The sequence below is a fragment of the Plodia interpunctella genome, chromosome 10 (genome assembly GCF_027563975.2).
Source record: "Plodia interpunctella isolate USDA-ARS_2022_Savannah chromosome 10, ilPloInte3.2, whole genome shotgun sequence".
Lineage (NCBI taxonomy): Eukaryota > Metazoa > Arthropoda > Insecta > Lepidoptera > Pyralidae > Plodia > Plodia interpunctella.
In genome coordinates, this window is record NC_071303.1 from 7,325,172 (window position 1) to 7,342,374 (window position 17,203).

The window sequence follows — 17,203 nt, forward strand, 5'->3', positions numbered from 1 at the left end:
TTCATTCTTTCTAGCGCATTGCCAGTTAATTTCAAGTAGATTCGCTGAACAGGTAAGCGGGAAGAGGTAAAAAACAAACTTACTTACGATTACAGGTTATTACTATTTATTTAACTATAATTAATTATGCAGTAACCTGTTTTGTATGTTCGTAGCCTCGTGTGCTTAGTAACGTCATAAATATGCACTGTATTTTAGAGAAAATTGAACTGTACAATTAATAAAACTAAGTCTCAGTTAAAATGACTGCGGGGCATATTTTTAGACACCATCGAGCTGTTGACATTTAAAGATGACCACTAAAAGGATCTTGTAATCGATAAAATGTATGATATAATCAACTGACTTTACCTGTAAGACTATACCAGCATTAGCACACTAATGTAGTGTGTAGACGATAACAGGTCATCGTAAATCGATATTTAAAGAACAATGCCAAAAAAGACATCTGCAGTTATGCAAGAATACTGAATACCTATCTAATAGTTGTATTAATATGAAAAAGTTACGAATTAACAGCATAAAACTACAATTGTCTTTCAATTACTTAAATAGGGACATGCAGAAATATAATAATTTCAGTACTAAGAACAAGATAGCAAAGAATGACAACACTCCTCGCATGAGTCTGCTGGAAAAAACTCGCTCGTAGCAGAAATTTTGCACTACTCTCCGATTTACCGTTCTTTTTTGTATCTCTCTCGACAGGAACAGTTAAATAAAATAAATAAATTGAAAATAATAAAAAACTTACGATCAATATTGTCCACTTCGTTGTCGTAGCCCGGGTACTTCTTGCCTCTTCCTGTAAACAAAGAAATGATTTGTGAAGAATCAGAATCTGTTGTGAGTCTATTGTCTTTGATCATCAATCATTTCATATCCTTGGCAAGCGTTGCCTCTAGTAAATCATGTTCAACCTAATTCAAACTGATAATGATAAGTTTTGACCAACGAAAAGTAAATTATTACAACCTTCTTGGTTTTGAAATAATTTAGAAATCTTCAGTTACCATTTTTTTTTGGATTTGATAATTTCATTTCTTTTTATTTTAACTAATATCCTATATTCATAGTTTTGTATCTATACTTATGTTACGAAATGTGGAGGTGTGTTTTTTATATTAGTTTATCCTTTGTTCACGTCAAAACACAGCCACGAATCAACGATATTTTATATGGAAAATGTAATACGCTAATTATTGTCGCGGGCAACAGCTAGCGGATAAAATAAAAAAAGTTTACGACGATTAAACCATAATGTACTCTAGTAGAAGCAGAACTAGTTTTCTAGTTAGAGGAGTGCACTGTCGCGCAAGGAAATGGGTCAGTGCGTACTAACGACGCTCTTTTTTGCACGTTTTCTCGTACACTGGCGGCAGTGTGTCTCGGAAAATAGGAATGTAGGTGCCATTTTTAGCTCGACAAAATATTTGACGGGCAAAAGATCAATTCTTCGAATTTTAAAACAATGAGTACATATTGTACGTTATATATTTTTTTAATTATGGCAAACGTGAATCCTTAAACGATAAAGCATAATAATATTTTTGAATAGTATTTTCTTTGGCAATATGATTTGCAGAGCCGATCGATTATGAATGAGAGAGTAAATATATATTGTGGGATGTATTTTAATGTTACGAAATGTAACATCCAAAAAGTCAAACTGCACTCCATTTTTTGATGTCAAATCGAAAATCCAGCAAAGGAGATCTCATTAAAATTGCTTGCGTTTGCTCTAAATGCAGCTTTCAGCGATTTTCGACCGACATTTTCCGGAAATGGCAACTGCACGGTTATGGTTATAATTATAACTCAGTTATCTGGCAATACCAGTTTGGGTATGAGATCTCATTTAGTAATTTAGTTTAGTGAACATAGTAGTTCGTTAATTTTGGGCTCGATCTCTGATCAGAGCCAAGAAAGCACACCCAATAATTTATATACATTCCTATTTTTTTAAAATACTACCCTCTATTAACAAGTCATGTAAAGTAAACATGAATTAATTATGTCTTGTTGTACGTATGCCTCAAAATTTATATGTCGACATATGGGAGTTATGGTTACATTAGTAAATACAATTTTGAAAACTATCAAAATAGTAGAGTAAATAAAAAAATAACGATAGAAAAGATCAGACAAAGAGTATTATTATATATTGTGTTGTATTAATATTCAACTTAATAATAATGTGAAAAATAAAGTACTTACACATTTTTTGACATTTGAGTAAAATAAATTCAACATTCTTTGGAATGTAACCAAAAAAAAATTGGATATTCAATAAAATTGCCAAGTTTCTATTTTCGCAATAGGTATGGACGATGTCGATAATTATTATTTAAGCTATGTCCACGCGGAAAAAATGTACTTAGAAGAAAAATGTCAATATCACTGTTGCAGCAAGATGTTTGCACGCAAACCACAAAGATTGCATATTATTTGCTTTCCTCATTTTTGCTGGGATTAAATAAATTGGCCGAAGCAAATAGATTTCCTATCTTGGGAAATTGCAGCGGCAAAAAGCTGAGTGTACAGAAAATGCCATCATAGCACTTATAGAAATAAAATATCATACTATTATTTTTATGTATGTAATTATTTGTCTTCTCTTCTCTTCATTCTATTCACTTTTTGATAAATTAATTGTATAGTGTCGTCTGTTTCTGTGCTAAATTTCATCAAAATCGATCCAGTAGTTCTTGTGGTTATTCTTAAGAAACAACAAAAACACTTTTTCTTTATTATACTAGTGTGGACATGGATTGATATTATAATAATTAATATAATAACAATCAAAAATAATTATTATGACATAAAATAAACCTATAATTAACTTACTCAATACTTTACAATGCACAAAATGACAACATATCTGTCAAAAACTTATTCGTACCAAAGGAAAGGCCTATAAAGAAGACAATTTCATTTACGTACAAGATGGTTGTAAGTTATACTTCTATAGAATCAGTACTGTATCCTCCATGCTCGGTTCTCTTGACCAATTTTCGCAATGTGTGCTATGCGTGATCGCTCACATTCACACGCATATCTTCATATTTGTCGTCTAACATTGGCCTTTGCTTTACCATTAAATAATTATTTATTTTACGTAAAATACGCACTTCTTTGTATATAGTGTAAACGCTCAAATTGATCTTTGTATAACGCATGTAGTAAAAAAGTCAGGACACCAATTAAATACTTTGCAATACATAAAATATTTGAACAATGATGCCCTTCACATTTACCTAGTGATACATGCAATCGTTGCGGTTTTGTTGATATGTGTAGGTATGATCACATACATACGATGTCCTGAAACTCCTCCTCTCACTTCCTCCGATGCCTCTGAACGTGCTGAGATAGACGGTTATATTTGAAAAATATGTCATTAGTCACAAAATATATTACTTCTAATTTTTCGTAAGAATACACAAAATCAAGACTATCTTTCAACTAAGTAACTTACCCTGTCCCGTATATACCTAACAAAAAAGGAATACGTGCCTTCAGCATAAATCGAGTCAATCTGTTCGCTCTCCACGCTCTGCAAGCTGTCATCTTCTGCAAACTCCTGGCTTTCATTGACCTCTGTCTGGTTAATCTTCCTAACCTTCCTTTCTTCAGGTATCTTCATCGGTAGGATCTCTTGTACTGACGGTGGCCTCACGTAACCTCTCGACAACCCTAGCTTCTTCTGTATGAACACTTCCAATATTTGCTTCGTAATCTTGTTCTGCCGAGCCAACTCTTGCGGATCTGCGAAGAAAGGAGAAGAGATAAAAATGACTGTGCGATGGAATTCTGTGCATTGGTGCGAAAGAGGGAATGGTCTCGACGTCATTTTTATCCGTTCTCCAATCTTACAAGCCTTAAAAGTACATATATCAATAGGAAGACACATGTTACATGTGGAAATGTAAGCTTCCGTAATCAGTTTGATGATGTTCTTTTGAGACAGGTCTCACATCTGTGAAGAAAGGAGAAGATATAAAAATGAGCGCACTTAATTTGTCCGACTGAGGGACAAAGAGTAATAACGTTGGAGTACTTAATAACAATTGTAAGTACATTCCGTACTTGATAACTCTATATTAGATCAACATACGTAGATGTAGTTAATACGATCAATCGAGGAGATAGCGTCGGCATGTAAGATCAAATTGGAGTGTTTCCTACCTCACATTGTTAGAACATAGATTACGAAAACAATAGATTGGCAATTGTAGTGGTGAATGTACGGAAGGAATAATTATAGGGCCGCCGAGGATATGTTAAGAGTTGGCATTGATGGCCACCTTGCATTGTGACCTATTCTTTTTGCTCTTTGCAGAAACATGCAAAGTATGTATGTCTCCATATGAAGTAATTAAAGGTAAGGTAAGGTAAGGTAAGGTAAAGGTTTTGTAACTTTAAGAAAGATAAGTGTTTTCGTGTTTCGCCATATATCAATAACACCATCAACTGGGATTTCATTCTCACATCTTGGAACTCAAACTTGGCTTGATGCAAAAAGAGCTCACGGATTTTAGTATGCGTTTTAAAAGGAACTTCCACTTGCATATTCTGATGTTGTGGATTGAGCTCCCTGCCGGAGTATTCAAAAAGAGGGTGAAAAGAATTTTTTAGGGCCGGTAACCCCTAGTGTTATAAAACCTAGGTCTGTGGTGACCACTTTCCATCAGGTGGCCGCATGCCCGTTTGCTTACTCAGTACTATAAAAAATAGGTACGTGTAAGTAAGTTTACAATAATAAAGAACAAGTATATAAGAACAAAAAAATAATTTCTTTCAATAGTCCACGATTGTGTCATGTTTTGGTCAATCAAGAACCTTGTATTGAAGTGAGTTTATTGCATCTAACGCATAGATATATTATAAAAATATCAGTATTGTAGATTAAAATATCAGACAAACAGAAATCAACTCTACCGATCCACATTCTCTTAAAGTTAAAAAATATATTACAAAGATAATATATGTAATTCACCCTCAACATAAATAAGCATAAAACTTTTTTTATAAACAAGTGGGTTCAGTAATATATTTAGAGTATTCTTCTTCAATGAAGTGATTGTAAACGTACAGGCTCTTCTTCTGATGTTTGCAATCCTAAAATTATTTGCACGTTGTCTTTCTTGAGTTTAGATCGTTAGTTATCTACCCACGACCAGAACAAGAGAACATGAGTCAGTGGGCAGAGATTGTACTCGTATTACAACAATTGACCATGGGCATTCAACTCAACGTTGTTAAATAAATCATAGGAAATGGATAATATTTTTATTTACATTATAACTATTGGAAGTGGGCATGTACATTACCTTTAATAGTAATGGTCCTTACAAGTTGAGATTTCGCTTGAGACTCGTTATGTAACATTGTTTTAATGTAGTTACAAGTTATTTTATTGTTGCTGAACTTGACGATGCTAATGTAATAAAACATTAAACGCAAAATATCAAACGTAAAAGTATATAACTTTATACTCGATTCAGTAGTTAAACTTATCAATGCGAACACAAAAACAATGAAAATACTCAACAGTATGGCGTGATATGAAATGTTACACTTTACTTTTCATTGAACTACAAAGCAACAATCGATTTGGAGGTGTTGTAAAAAGTTTGAAGAGTGGAAACGAGACTGGTTTGGTCACTTTCTTTTATCGCCATCACAGGTGGTAGTTACGGTCAGACAAAAAAGCTGTGAAATATTGGATTTTTATTTACTATAGAAAATATAATATTTTTTATATTAATTCGCACATGTCACATATTTTAAACTTAATATTTTCCCTTATCGACGTATTTTTTATTCCTCCGGAAAGATTAATCTACTTTCCCGTTGGTCTATTTTGAATACTTATAGCATCACCCATTTTGCCTATTTTTTATTGGTCCGTTGAGTCCACCTTTTGTTAGCTTTTAAATTGTACAATTAAGTTTAAATAATTAAGTGTATTATACTTTGTTGTTAATAAAAAAATAAAATCAATTTACATTTTAGTATTTATATGATCTTTCTGTGTACGCTACTAAAATAATTATTAAATAAGATTCATTTAATTGCTACAATAATAATATATTTAGAAATATTATTGTTTCACAAATATGATTTCAACTACAAAACTTCTTATGCTGACCGTACAATTTTAAACTTTATAGATTGTTATCGTGATCTTGTATTGAAAGATCGGTTTCAAATGGTTTTTGTAGACTCAAATTAGATTTTATAGTGGAGATAATATTATAGTTATATTAAAACATAATCAATAAAGGTATGCAGTAAAACAATGAAATCTTGGTAACGTAAAAAAGTACAGTTATCAACAAAAATAATGTATTCGTAAATTATTATGAGCGAGTCTTTTTATTTCAGGACAGGCGTATAGGTAATAATCTATTTTAAAAGTAGGTACACGAATAGATAATTAACTACAAAGGACTATATTATCCACATTGCTCATTATATTATCAACATCAGTGATTCAAGTATCAAAGTCATTTTGCAGGGGCTTTAAACTTAAGTTTTTATGTTCTTGGAGACATTTATTACATAAAATATAGTCATTGCTTGGCGTGTATATACGTCATAAGTCTTACGCCGTATATTTTTTTCATATATAGGCAAATTCTTATTAATATGTGACTTGCCTTTAAGAAAAATTGCATCTTAATTCAAGACTTCATTTTTAAAGTATTATTTATTAGGCGAGTAAAATTTTTGTCTGACTTTATAGTTACTATGACATTCGCCTATAATGTAAATATCTATATATTTTTTAAACGGTCGTATAATGTAAAGGCATGCGGGAATACAAGACACATAACATTTATCTTTGTCTGTTTAAACTTTGGCGATATTTCAATTGAATAAATTTTCTTAGAATTACCACAGGCTTCAATGAGAGATAGATTCATAATCACCCTATGTTTTGTAAGAATATCCTTGGACACAGCTCCGGAGTAAGTCAGTCGATGTGATGAACACAAACAATCAAGTTTCAAATTGCAATCCGATTTATGGCTTATGTAATTCGAGATGGGATGATACCGTTTCACTTTATTTCACCGACTTCTAAATATGTAGTGCTTGTGACAGGTTTCGTAAAGATTCCTATCTGACCTTTATTTAATTTTAGGTATTACAATAACTTCCACATTGTTGAGAGATGTTGGGTAATTATGGCTTACTAGCTGTAGCCCGCGGCTTCGCCTGCATAAATTTTGAACGGGAACAGTCATTTTTCCGAGATGAAGGGTACTCTATATCCTTCTCTATACTTTAAACTATATAAAATTATGTACAATTTCAAGAAGATTGTTTGAGTAGATAGAGCGTAAAGGTGACACATAAACAAACTTACTCTTGCATTTATAATATTAGTTAGGATTACATTAAATTTAAACTTAATTGTTTAATTGTGTATTATTATATTCGTTAAATATGAAACAAATACATATGCTGTAACTTAACTTACATGTTGCTGTAACAAAGTATTTAAGAATGTAATTAAAGCGATAATTAGCCATTTGACTAGGTGATAAAAAAATTATTAATATAAAAATTAATTAAATGTTGCTATTCATCAGTTTTAATTTACTTTTTGTTTTGTTTATTTTTTGTTCTGATCAAAGTCTTGTAATCAAATTGTAACTTCACAAGATATCACTGTCAAACAAGCTTTTTGTTAATGACATTAGAAAAACGTATCTGATTTGCCTAATTGGAAAATAGCTTGTTATTTATCATATAAGTCGAGATCTTTTCTCGACTTCTATGTTATATCTTGAATTGTTCAAATAATCACGATTAGAGTGCAGTAGCCGTCAAAATATTAATTAATTTTATATGCATTTTGTACACAGTGGTCACACAATTAGAAGTTAAGTATAAATTTTTATGTTACTAATCAATTATAATTTAATAAGCATAACTCAAAAGGTTAAAATGTTACGCAATGAGTCGAATGCCTAAGGCTGGGTACCGACCAGTAAGTATCGTTCTTGAACTTTTGAAATTGTTTTACTATTATACTTAAAATGTTGTCGGTGATGGCTGGCAAAGAAGAGGGTTGTGCCCAGTGTACTACCTTGGGGAACTCCAACATGTATTGGGGAGAGTTCACTGATGCTACTGCCAATCTTAACATTTAGACTTCTTTTTGACAAATAGTTACTGAGCTATTTCAAAGGTATTCTTCTAATCCCGAGTCCTTCCAGTTTTCTAAGAAGAATGGGAATAGATACGGTATCGAAAGCCTTAGTAAAATCTATCGCCTACGCAGCTGCGGCCAATAACGATCGTCCGGCATTTCTTTACTGCTCTTGTTACTTTTTGAAATTCATTGTTTTAATAAAGGCGTATGAGGAACTCGTTTAATGACAAATTGACAATCGACAATCTAAATCAAATATCATTTATATTAACTTTTATACCTGTATAAGCCATGACATACACGTATTAGCATTTCGAAAAATCTCAGTTTTCAGATCTAGCTTTTGCTGCGGTAAAATCCTTGTCAATCATAGCTTCATTAGCTATAGTAACGCCAATCCAGTGTTAGGTGATTGTTTTTGAGAACGACATCGTTTAACGATAACTAGAACGGGACCTTTAAAAGTCATCAGTAAAATCATCAAGATTAAAGATAGTCTAAATCCAGAGGTGGATTTCTAGTCTTGGCCGACCTACCATATAGTTTCTACTGCCACCTTTAGGCTTGAAGAGGGCTGTAACTATATGGCCTATCTTTTAGGCACTAACTACATAAATAAATTTATTTTGCAGTCAACAAATTATTTCTTGATGAAATTAATCAAATCTCACCAACTCAACATTAAAAATAAAACTCATTTATCGAAACCTCCTAATTTAATTTGACATATAATATTATGTATTACTTTGGGTCGTTTCCTATTATCATCGGAGTACATCCGTATATTTTTGACCGCCCCTAACACTTTGCCGCCCTAGGCCCTTGCCCACTCTGGCCTTAAGGCAAATCCGTGCCCGCACAAACCGTGTGTCTGTGTAGTCACCAGCTAATCAACCTACCCAAATTCATTGCAAATTCGCCGCTATTACCACGGCATAGAGGTTCATGCAGGGTAACTTGATGTTCTGTTGACTGTACCTACATATTGTCACCCTATTGTTGATCAAATTACCACTAATTCTATCACACCTTGACCCACTACTCTAAGTGAAGTCTCCTTGCGTCTTAATACAGTAACACTTAGTTACCAATTGTGGTCATTGACATATAAATGTCAGATAAATCACTTAACGCATTTCAAGTTCAAGTTTGCTGGTTATGTTAAAGTGAAGCTAAGGTTTGTTGTTTGAGCTATAAGGTAGTTAGTAGAACAGAGATAGTATATAGCTGACTCGCCCTTATTCGGTGATAATGATCTAGACTTTAGACTTTATTTATTTTCATCATTTAAAGCCCTGCCTACAAGCTACATCACAAATACGTTACTTAATGTTTTCACGTTAATTTTTTACCCTTTACTGGAACTGGAAGGTATTTAAACTTTCAGAAAATAACTTTAATTTTTAATATTATAACCACTGATGTATTATAACCACTTTTTCTCATTATAGCTATTTGACAGTTAGCCTCAGTTGCACCTGTAATATCTGATATTAACAATTAATTAACAAGATAAAAATGGCGTACTTTACGTTTCTGCGCAGGTCAAAGTTAAGGTCAAAGCTGACTGGTGCAACCCATCCGTAATAATAAAAAATGTATATTAAATATACCTACAGAGGTTCCGTCTACAATTGTGTTGTTTTATGGTGGTTTTATAAGTATCACGTAACCTAGTAGTGGGTTATCATATCATTGTTTTTAAACAAATATTTACTAATGCACACAACGGCCTTCCTTTCAAAAGCCTTCAAATAACAGTAACAAAGGTGATTACTAGGTAGTTTGGATTAGTAGGTAATCGCTAATCTGTAAATTAATTATGATTACGGATCATCATCTGAGATGAAATAAATATATCACTGACTGGCAATTAAACTGAGGTTACCTGTAGGTAAGCAGTTACTTAATTTAACTGGCAGCCTGCGCCTTCGCTCGCGTTTTTTCGCGACAAAAGATAGATCTTTCCTATATATAATCTGCGGTAACAAAAGAGGCTAAGGTCGCCATCTTGCTATTTGGTGATATCCACTATATCAAAGAACTTGGAACAAGCTTAGATGAACGAAATGACAAAACTAAAAAAAAGTACATATTAATACGATTAAGTACTTATCTTGATTAAGAACAAATTTTAAGGATAAGTATTCATATAGCCTTGAAATGTTATGCTGACATAACAAAAAGCCAGTTTTTTACTTAAACTGTACATAATTGAACGATATTGAATTATTATAAAGTGTTTATGATTGTAAAATGCCATTCAAGACACAATTTTCGTAATAACAACTAAAGCAATCGACACCCAGTAATTTTTACTTAAATCATATGTATCTGTGTCAATATAATATAGAAAATAATTTCAGTTATTAAATTCAATGTTTATTTAAAGTTTACAGGTTTTATTGCAATTCGTATTTTTTGTTGTATAAGTCATCTATACCTATTATTATAAAGAGGTAAGCGTTTGTGAGTTTGTATGTTTGAGGCGGGAAATCACCGAAACTACCGAACCGATTTCAAAAATTACTTCACAATTAGAAAGGTACATTATCCAAAATTGTTATAGGTTATATTTTATCTCAAATTCCCACGGGAGCGGAGCCCCGGGCAACATCTAGTTAATTATAAAAGATAAAATAGAAATAAGAACTAAAGTCCGTGCAGTAAACGGTTGAGGAGTGCCAACGTCTGAAACCGTTCCTGGGTACACCATCATCATGCTTATCATAATAATGCATTATCATCCAAACCAAACGTGTGTACAAAATTTCCGCTCTGCTTCAAAATTGATTTGCAAGATTTCACCCGAACTACTTTTAAACTTTCGCGTGGTATAATTATATACTAAATAACAGGTATTAAACGCGCACATACCTTTTCTATTTCCCAGACGTTTCGGATCACTGGGCGACCACCCGAACTGACATAGGGACATACATTGCAAAATTGCAAGTTACGATTTCGTTAAAAGCCAACCAATGTGTGAATTTAATTTGTCATCTTAAAAGTTATTAATTTATTAAGCATATTCATCTTAGTTTCTACTTCAAATATAGTAGATATACTATGTAGTTAACCTTTCATTACATATTATCTTCGCGTCCGGTTGCAGCAACAAATGTCACTGATGTTACTATAATTATACATCACAGTTGTAGGAAATGTATGAAATTATATTTTAATCAGTAGTTAACATAATCACGCTAATTAAATTATAATATTATCTGTTTATTTAGCGATATGTTTCTAACCATTTTGTGGGACGTGTGAAATGTGAAATTTTTATTTCGCGTATGTGTAGACATATGTTTTTATATATTGATCGTTCAATATAACGTGAGCTTTATTTAGCATAAGATTGTTACGAAGTAAGTGAACCACCTAACAAAATTTATTTATGTTGAAAATACGGACAGCGGAGTCTTAGTAATACGGTCCCTTTTTACCCTTTGGATACGGGGGCCTAAAAAAGTCATCGATTCACTTTAACATTCCATACATAGCAGACACGATAAGGTCACGCCCATTTTATATATCCATATGTTTTCATCAGTGACTCACACCATATTGAAAATGTATTTGTCTAGCTTTTAGTGCACAAGTTCGAGGCCAGTCTATCACTGCAATTTAAAATTCTAAATATCGCGCAAGCTCCACCATCGCAAATTTATATTAGCATCAGTCGGTTCAATAGAAAATCTAGTTTTCGAATTGATCAAAATTACGATTTGTTGAATAAAAAAAAAACACTTAGCTGTTTTTTTCGATCGTTTGTTTAAAATTGTCTGATTTGAAAACGTAGCATCGTATTGCTGAGGAGTGTTCTAAAACTATTGTTCTGTGCACAGAATGTCAATGGTTCTGTGTTATCGTCATTAAAAATAAATCCAACTCAGCTAGCAACTATAAAATATGTATTTTTTATTCATATTTTATTCATAAGTATTCTTCTTGGGAAAAACTACAACGATAGTACGAAGCGATACGTGCTCATATTTTGTTCAAATAAAAATCTGTCTATGCAAGGAGTACCTATATTAATTAAAAAAAACGCCACTGTGCAATATTTCTCGTAACCACCTGCAAACCTTGTGAAGTGACTTGATGAAGAAATCCCATTTGAAATGCTTTATTTAGGAAACGCAAGCTGATTGTTCTTTGGCTTCATGCCAATGCTTGGAAGAGTGGGGTGATCTCCCCCCCTCCTCCTCTTAACGTATTTATCGGCGCCATTTTGCATTTTAAATCCTTTGAATCTCTCGAATGTCCGCCGCATTTTGACCAATCGGGTTGACTTTTAATCCGGGCAAATTGAATCTCTCTTTCAGCACTATTTCTTTGTTGAAAAGATTTGTTAGAGTAGTTTACAATTAGAGCAATGTAATTTATTTGTATTACTATATGTAGATTCTCTTCTAACATTTCAATTGTTAATTTGTTCAAGCAATAAACAAAATAGGTAGTGCTGCTTCTAAATGATACCCAATCCTAATTCAAAGGTTCGAAAACGAAAAGGTTTTGTTAGTATATAGTCAGTCAGAGTGATTGAAAAAAATAGATAAATCATCATCATCAGTCTGTAGCAGTCCACTGCACACTAAAAAAATAATTTTTAGCTGCAGCTTTTGTTTTCACCCGTTTGGCCTCGGGTCATCAAGTATGCTTAGTCCAAATTTCGTCAAAATCGACTACGCGGTTTAGTATGCGCGGGTTATATGTCTGTGGGTTTAGCCGTGAAAGCGTGACAGCCAGACAGATGTTTTGAATATATTATATTATCATGACGTTGGCTGATAAAGTCATTTGAAAGTTAAAATACTGTATACTTCAAAATGTACGAAAAATCGAAAACCAGTTTTGAAAGGACATAAATTCTGAATTCACGAATTTAAGCATTTTGAACTGGATCCACGCCAGTTGAACTTCGTGGCTTCAACTGTACGCGCTTGATTTATACCTTGTTTTTATTTCCACATGATTTAGGTTATTCTGATTTACTGATAACACCACATAGTTTATGATATTGTCAATGGTGTTTAAATAACTGAAAATTATAATAAAGCTAGGTACTATATAAAAAAGGTAAAGTAAACAACACATCAACCCACCTAAAATCATTGCAAATTCGCTGCTATTATATCGTATGGAGCGGAACTTGATATGGAGTTGACTGTACGTACATATCTACTTATAATGAACAATAATAACCAATTGTGTAAAGAATAATAATCATTTCTAAATAAATATTTTATCAGGCCAATGATTTAAGATTTACTTTAGCTTACCAAAAAGATGATTCATTGGTAATTAAGAATAGTTTATCAATTTCATTTAGAAAGGTTTGTAGTGCTATCGGTATTTTGCCTGATTAACGTGAAACGATATTTCATATTATTTCTAAGAATGCAAACTTTTTATACACATGAAACGGGCATACTGGCGGCTTACCTTATACCGTGTTTAGGTTGACATTTTACTGTCATAATGACCACTTCGTATTTATTTATGAGCAAAAATAAAAGGCTAAATAATTATATACGAAAAATGGATAAACAGTCAAGTTCAGATAGCAATATTTCTCTAGATAGTCTGGAAGCTGATTTTAAACAGAAGGCAAAAATGAGAAACGAAAAGACCCCAGATAATGTCGACACCATACTTGTACCGTTTTATCAAAAAGACGTGCTCATAAAAATACCAAAGGGACAGTCAAAAAAGCAAAAAAAAGATGCTACCAAGTCTAAAAAGGACCATCAAAATACAAGCAGCTATTTAGTCAACAAAGATAAAGACAGTAAGAAAAAACGTGCGTCATACCTCGAAATGTTTCGGAAACAGTTCACCACGGCTCAAAGTGAAAAGACAAAGCCTGAACAAGAATTACGATCCCTGTCACCAGAGTGTGGTGATACCGAAAGAGAAAGTTTCGACGAGGACATAAACAACCCTAATTCGGAGTTTTACAACACAGAATGTTATAATGAAATGTTTTACAATAAACTTCTGAACCAAGAACTAGAACAATATTTAGGAAATTCTTTCACTGAGGAATTACAAATGGATGATATAAACAATAAATCACCTGAAGGATCTGTAAATGTCCTGAAAAGTGTTTCTGAAGTTTCTCATTCTCGGCGCCATGTGAGACGAGCTACTGTGGAGCCTGTGCAGAGTGTAAAACTTGGTGGCCTCGGACCAGATGTAGAAAAAATTAAGCCTAGACTTGAAAGAGCTCGCAGTCTTCAAAGATATTCAGAAAAGGTACGAATGGAAAACCGCCTTAGGATTTATAAAAAATCCGTACAAGCTGACATCGAGAAAAGACCCGAAAGAAATTTGTCAGCAAAGCCAGTAAGTTCAGCTAGAATAAAATCTAAAGGAGATGAAAACATTTCTTATTTGGTCAATAAAAATTCAACTGAAAAGTCAAAAGTTGCTACAATATATGATCCTAAATCGGCCGGGGCATCGAGAACCCGAGATAAAAGTAAAGAGGAAATCAAAAAAAGATCGGCATCGAGGAATATTGAACAAGACAAGCAAAGAAAGAAATCAGGTTACCAAGATCGTCGAAATGATACAAAACCAACGGAGGTAAAAGCACCTGACAGTGGGAAAATTAAGTCGAAATCAGTTGAAAACAACATAAAAGTCAGGGTGAAATCTAGCGCCAGAAGTAAGGCTATCAACACCGACGTGGTTCAAACAGTACCTCCGGTACACATAAGTTTCCTGGTGAATGTGGGTGGAGCACGGCCAACAAGTGCCCTCAAAAAATTGGAAGAGAAACATCAAATGTACAAGGAACAAGTTAAAGCATTTGGAATGGAAAAAACTGACTAAATAGTTATCTTAATTTGATGTTATAAATTTGTGTGCGTAAGTTTGTTCGTGAATATGTTATAATAAAGCACTAACCTTTCTGATGTGTCAATCATTTGTTAAATCTACATTAACCTTATAGGTCATAAGAACTTGAATGACGGCTTAGAGTATAGTTTAATCAAGTGACGTAGATTTGTAATTAGGTCATTATATGAATTATGCATTATAAATCGTAATTATAAATTAGTATATACTAGTTAGGTTGTTTGTTCAGCTTTCATCCTAGGTTATATAAACCCTAGCCTAAGAACTAAGATTGAAAGTGAAAGTTTCAAGCGGATGTCCTGTTGTGGCCGAAATATTTGCACTTGTATTCTAGCGTCTACTTACTGTGCAAATTTAATTAATATGTACATCTATCACACTGCGTAATAATTACAAAACTAATTTGTGTGACACGTCAGTAGGCAATTAATTATTGTCAAAAGATTTCATGGACTTTCACACGATTTTTCTATTAAATTGATAAACTTTTGCCAAATCAATTATTTACTAAAATTAGATTTGATTAATATTTGTAACGATAAGGACGTAAGTAATAGATTTATCATCGCTTTTTAAGCAAAAGCATTTCATACATGTATCTTTAAATGATGATGTTCTGCATTAGAAAATAAAAACCGTCTGGCATTCCAGTTGATAAGTTTCAGCAAATGATACATTATCATCGAAGATTACCAAGTTATTAGCCATTCCTTAATCGTGAATTCAATCAGTACCTACACATTGACACACCACAAATTATACGACATTATACCACAAGTAAATTACATTACCATGAAGACACAATACAGATGGTTTTAAATAGCTCATAATAACACTCTTATAGGACTTAAACCGACGTTATTACTTTTATTGCACTTTTGCCTTGATTATTTGCGCGATTCCGCAATACTTTTACTTGGTATGTCAGAATCTAGGTTGCATACTACTTTCACGAACATGACCTTGCCACCCTCCGTGGCTTCTCAAGGATTACAAAAAACGAGTTATTTTTCAACTAAATGGTGATGATGATATTTATTAGTTTTTATTATGAAACACCAAATTTTTACTGAGAGCCATCCAGTGATAACATATTCCAAAAAAAGGTAGATACCTTTTTTAATTATGTGAAGTACCTACTTAACATAATTTGTTAATAAACAATGTACTTACTTGTTTGATCTATAAACAAATTTCCTTTTTTTATTTTACCACCAAAAACTACTTGTAAGTGATAATGTACAAACTCGGCTCCCAAGTTTTTTTTAAATTACTACTAAGCAAGCAAACAGGGTTGCGCCCCACCTGATGGGAAGTGGTCACCGCAACCCGTGGACGCCTGCAACGCCAGGTGCGTCACATTCCGTTGTTGGCCCTGAATGAATTTTTTCACGCCCTTCTAGATTATATCCTACCCTTGTTATTTATGGAAATCAATTTGAGAGATTAAATAACAAATCTATATTCTCTACCCTCGTTATTATTATTAATTTGCGAGATTAATTACCAAACATACAATACATATAACTATTGCATTTACAAAAGATTAGTAGATTTCTTCAACCTGCAAATATCACCTAATTTCATACTACTTAATTTATTAATTACCTAAGTAGGATTCAAATCTCTCACTGCGTTTCCAATCTGATAAGGGCAATGAGTAATTTTTGCATATTTTAATGCAACACAACGTTGTAAAATATAATTTATTGTGCAAATAGGAATTCTACGTGGCCAGTGGGCGTGCATGGTTTTATTGAAATGCTGTTTATATCAAAATAAAATAAATAATCATCTTTTCGAAATTTCGTATACATTTTAGGAGTATGTACTGTTAGCTTGATTGTGATCGCTTACACTAATTTGCATGATACTTTTCATACCGAACAAATTACTAACCACGTGGGAAATACACGTGGTTGAAGCCGCGGACGAAAAGCTCAGGGTTAATAATTTTCTTTACTGCATACTTTATTGAAGAGACCTTTAAAATGTATGAATAATCTATTTTTAATTACGGTGGCATCATTGTTGTCCATCTTTTTAGTTTATAGCTTTATAAAGTCCGCCTGTGTCTTCAACTATTCGCCAAAGAATATCGCATTCTATTCCAAGAGTAAACCCTGAAATTACCGATACGACAGCAGGTTCCCGTAGAAT

The 17,203-nt window shown here is 33.0% G+C and overlaps 2 protein-coding genes across 3 annotated transcripts in view; one reads left to right on the top strand and one right to left on the bottom strand.

Moving 5' to 3' along the window:
* The window catches only part of tfc (triforce), a 51,866-nt gene that overhangs the window by 22,896 nt on the left and 11,767 nt on the right, over positions 1-17,203 (bottom strand). Inside the window, exons 2-3 of one of the 2 annotated variants that reach the window (XM_053750592.1) lie at positions 3,517-3,768; positions 755-805 (exon numbers count right to left, since the gene is read on the bottom strand). In XM_053750592.1, the coding sequence (XP_053606567.1) occupies positions 755-805; positions 3,517-3,768 (303 nt within the window). The remainder of the gene's footprint in view (positions 1-754; positions 806-3,516; positions 3,769-17,203) is intronic. The other variant, XM_053750593.1, reaches the window with a different exon arrangement.
* Positions 13,650-15,096, top strand: LOC128673014 (uncharacterized). The gene has a single exon (XM_053750591.1). It carries the CDS (start codon positions 13,658-13,660, stop codon positions 15,014-15,016), a length of 1,359 nt encoding a protein of 452 aa, XP_053606566.1. The 5' UTR covers positions 13,650-13,657; the 3' UTR covers positions 15,017-15,096.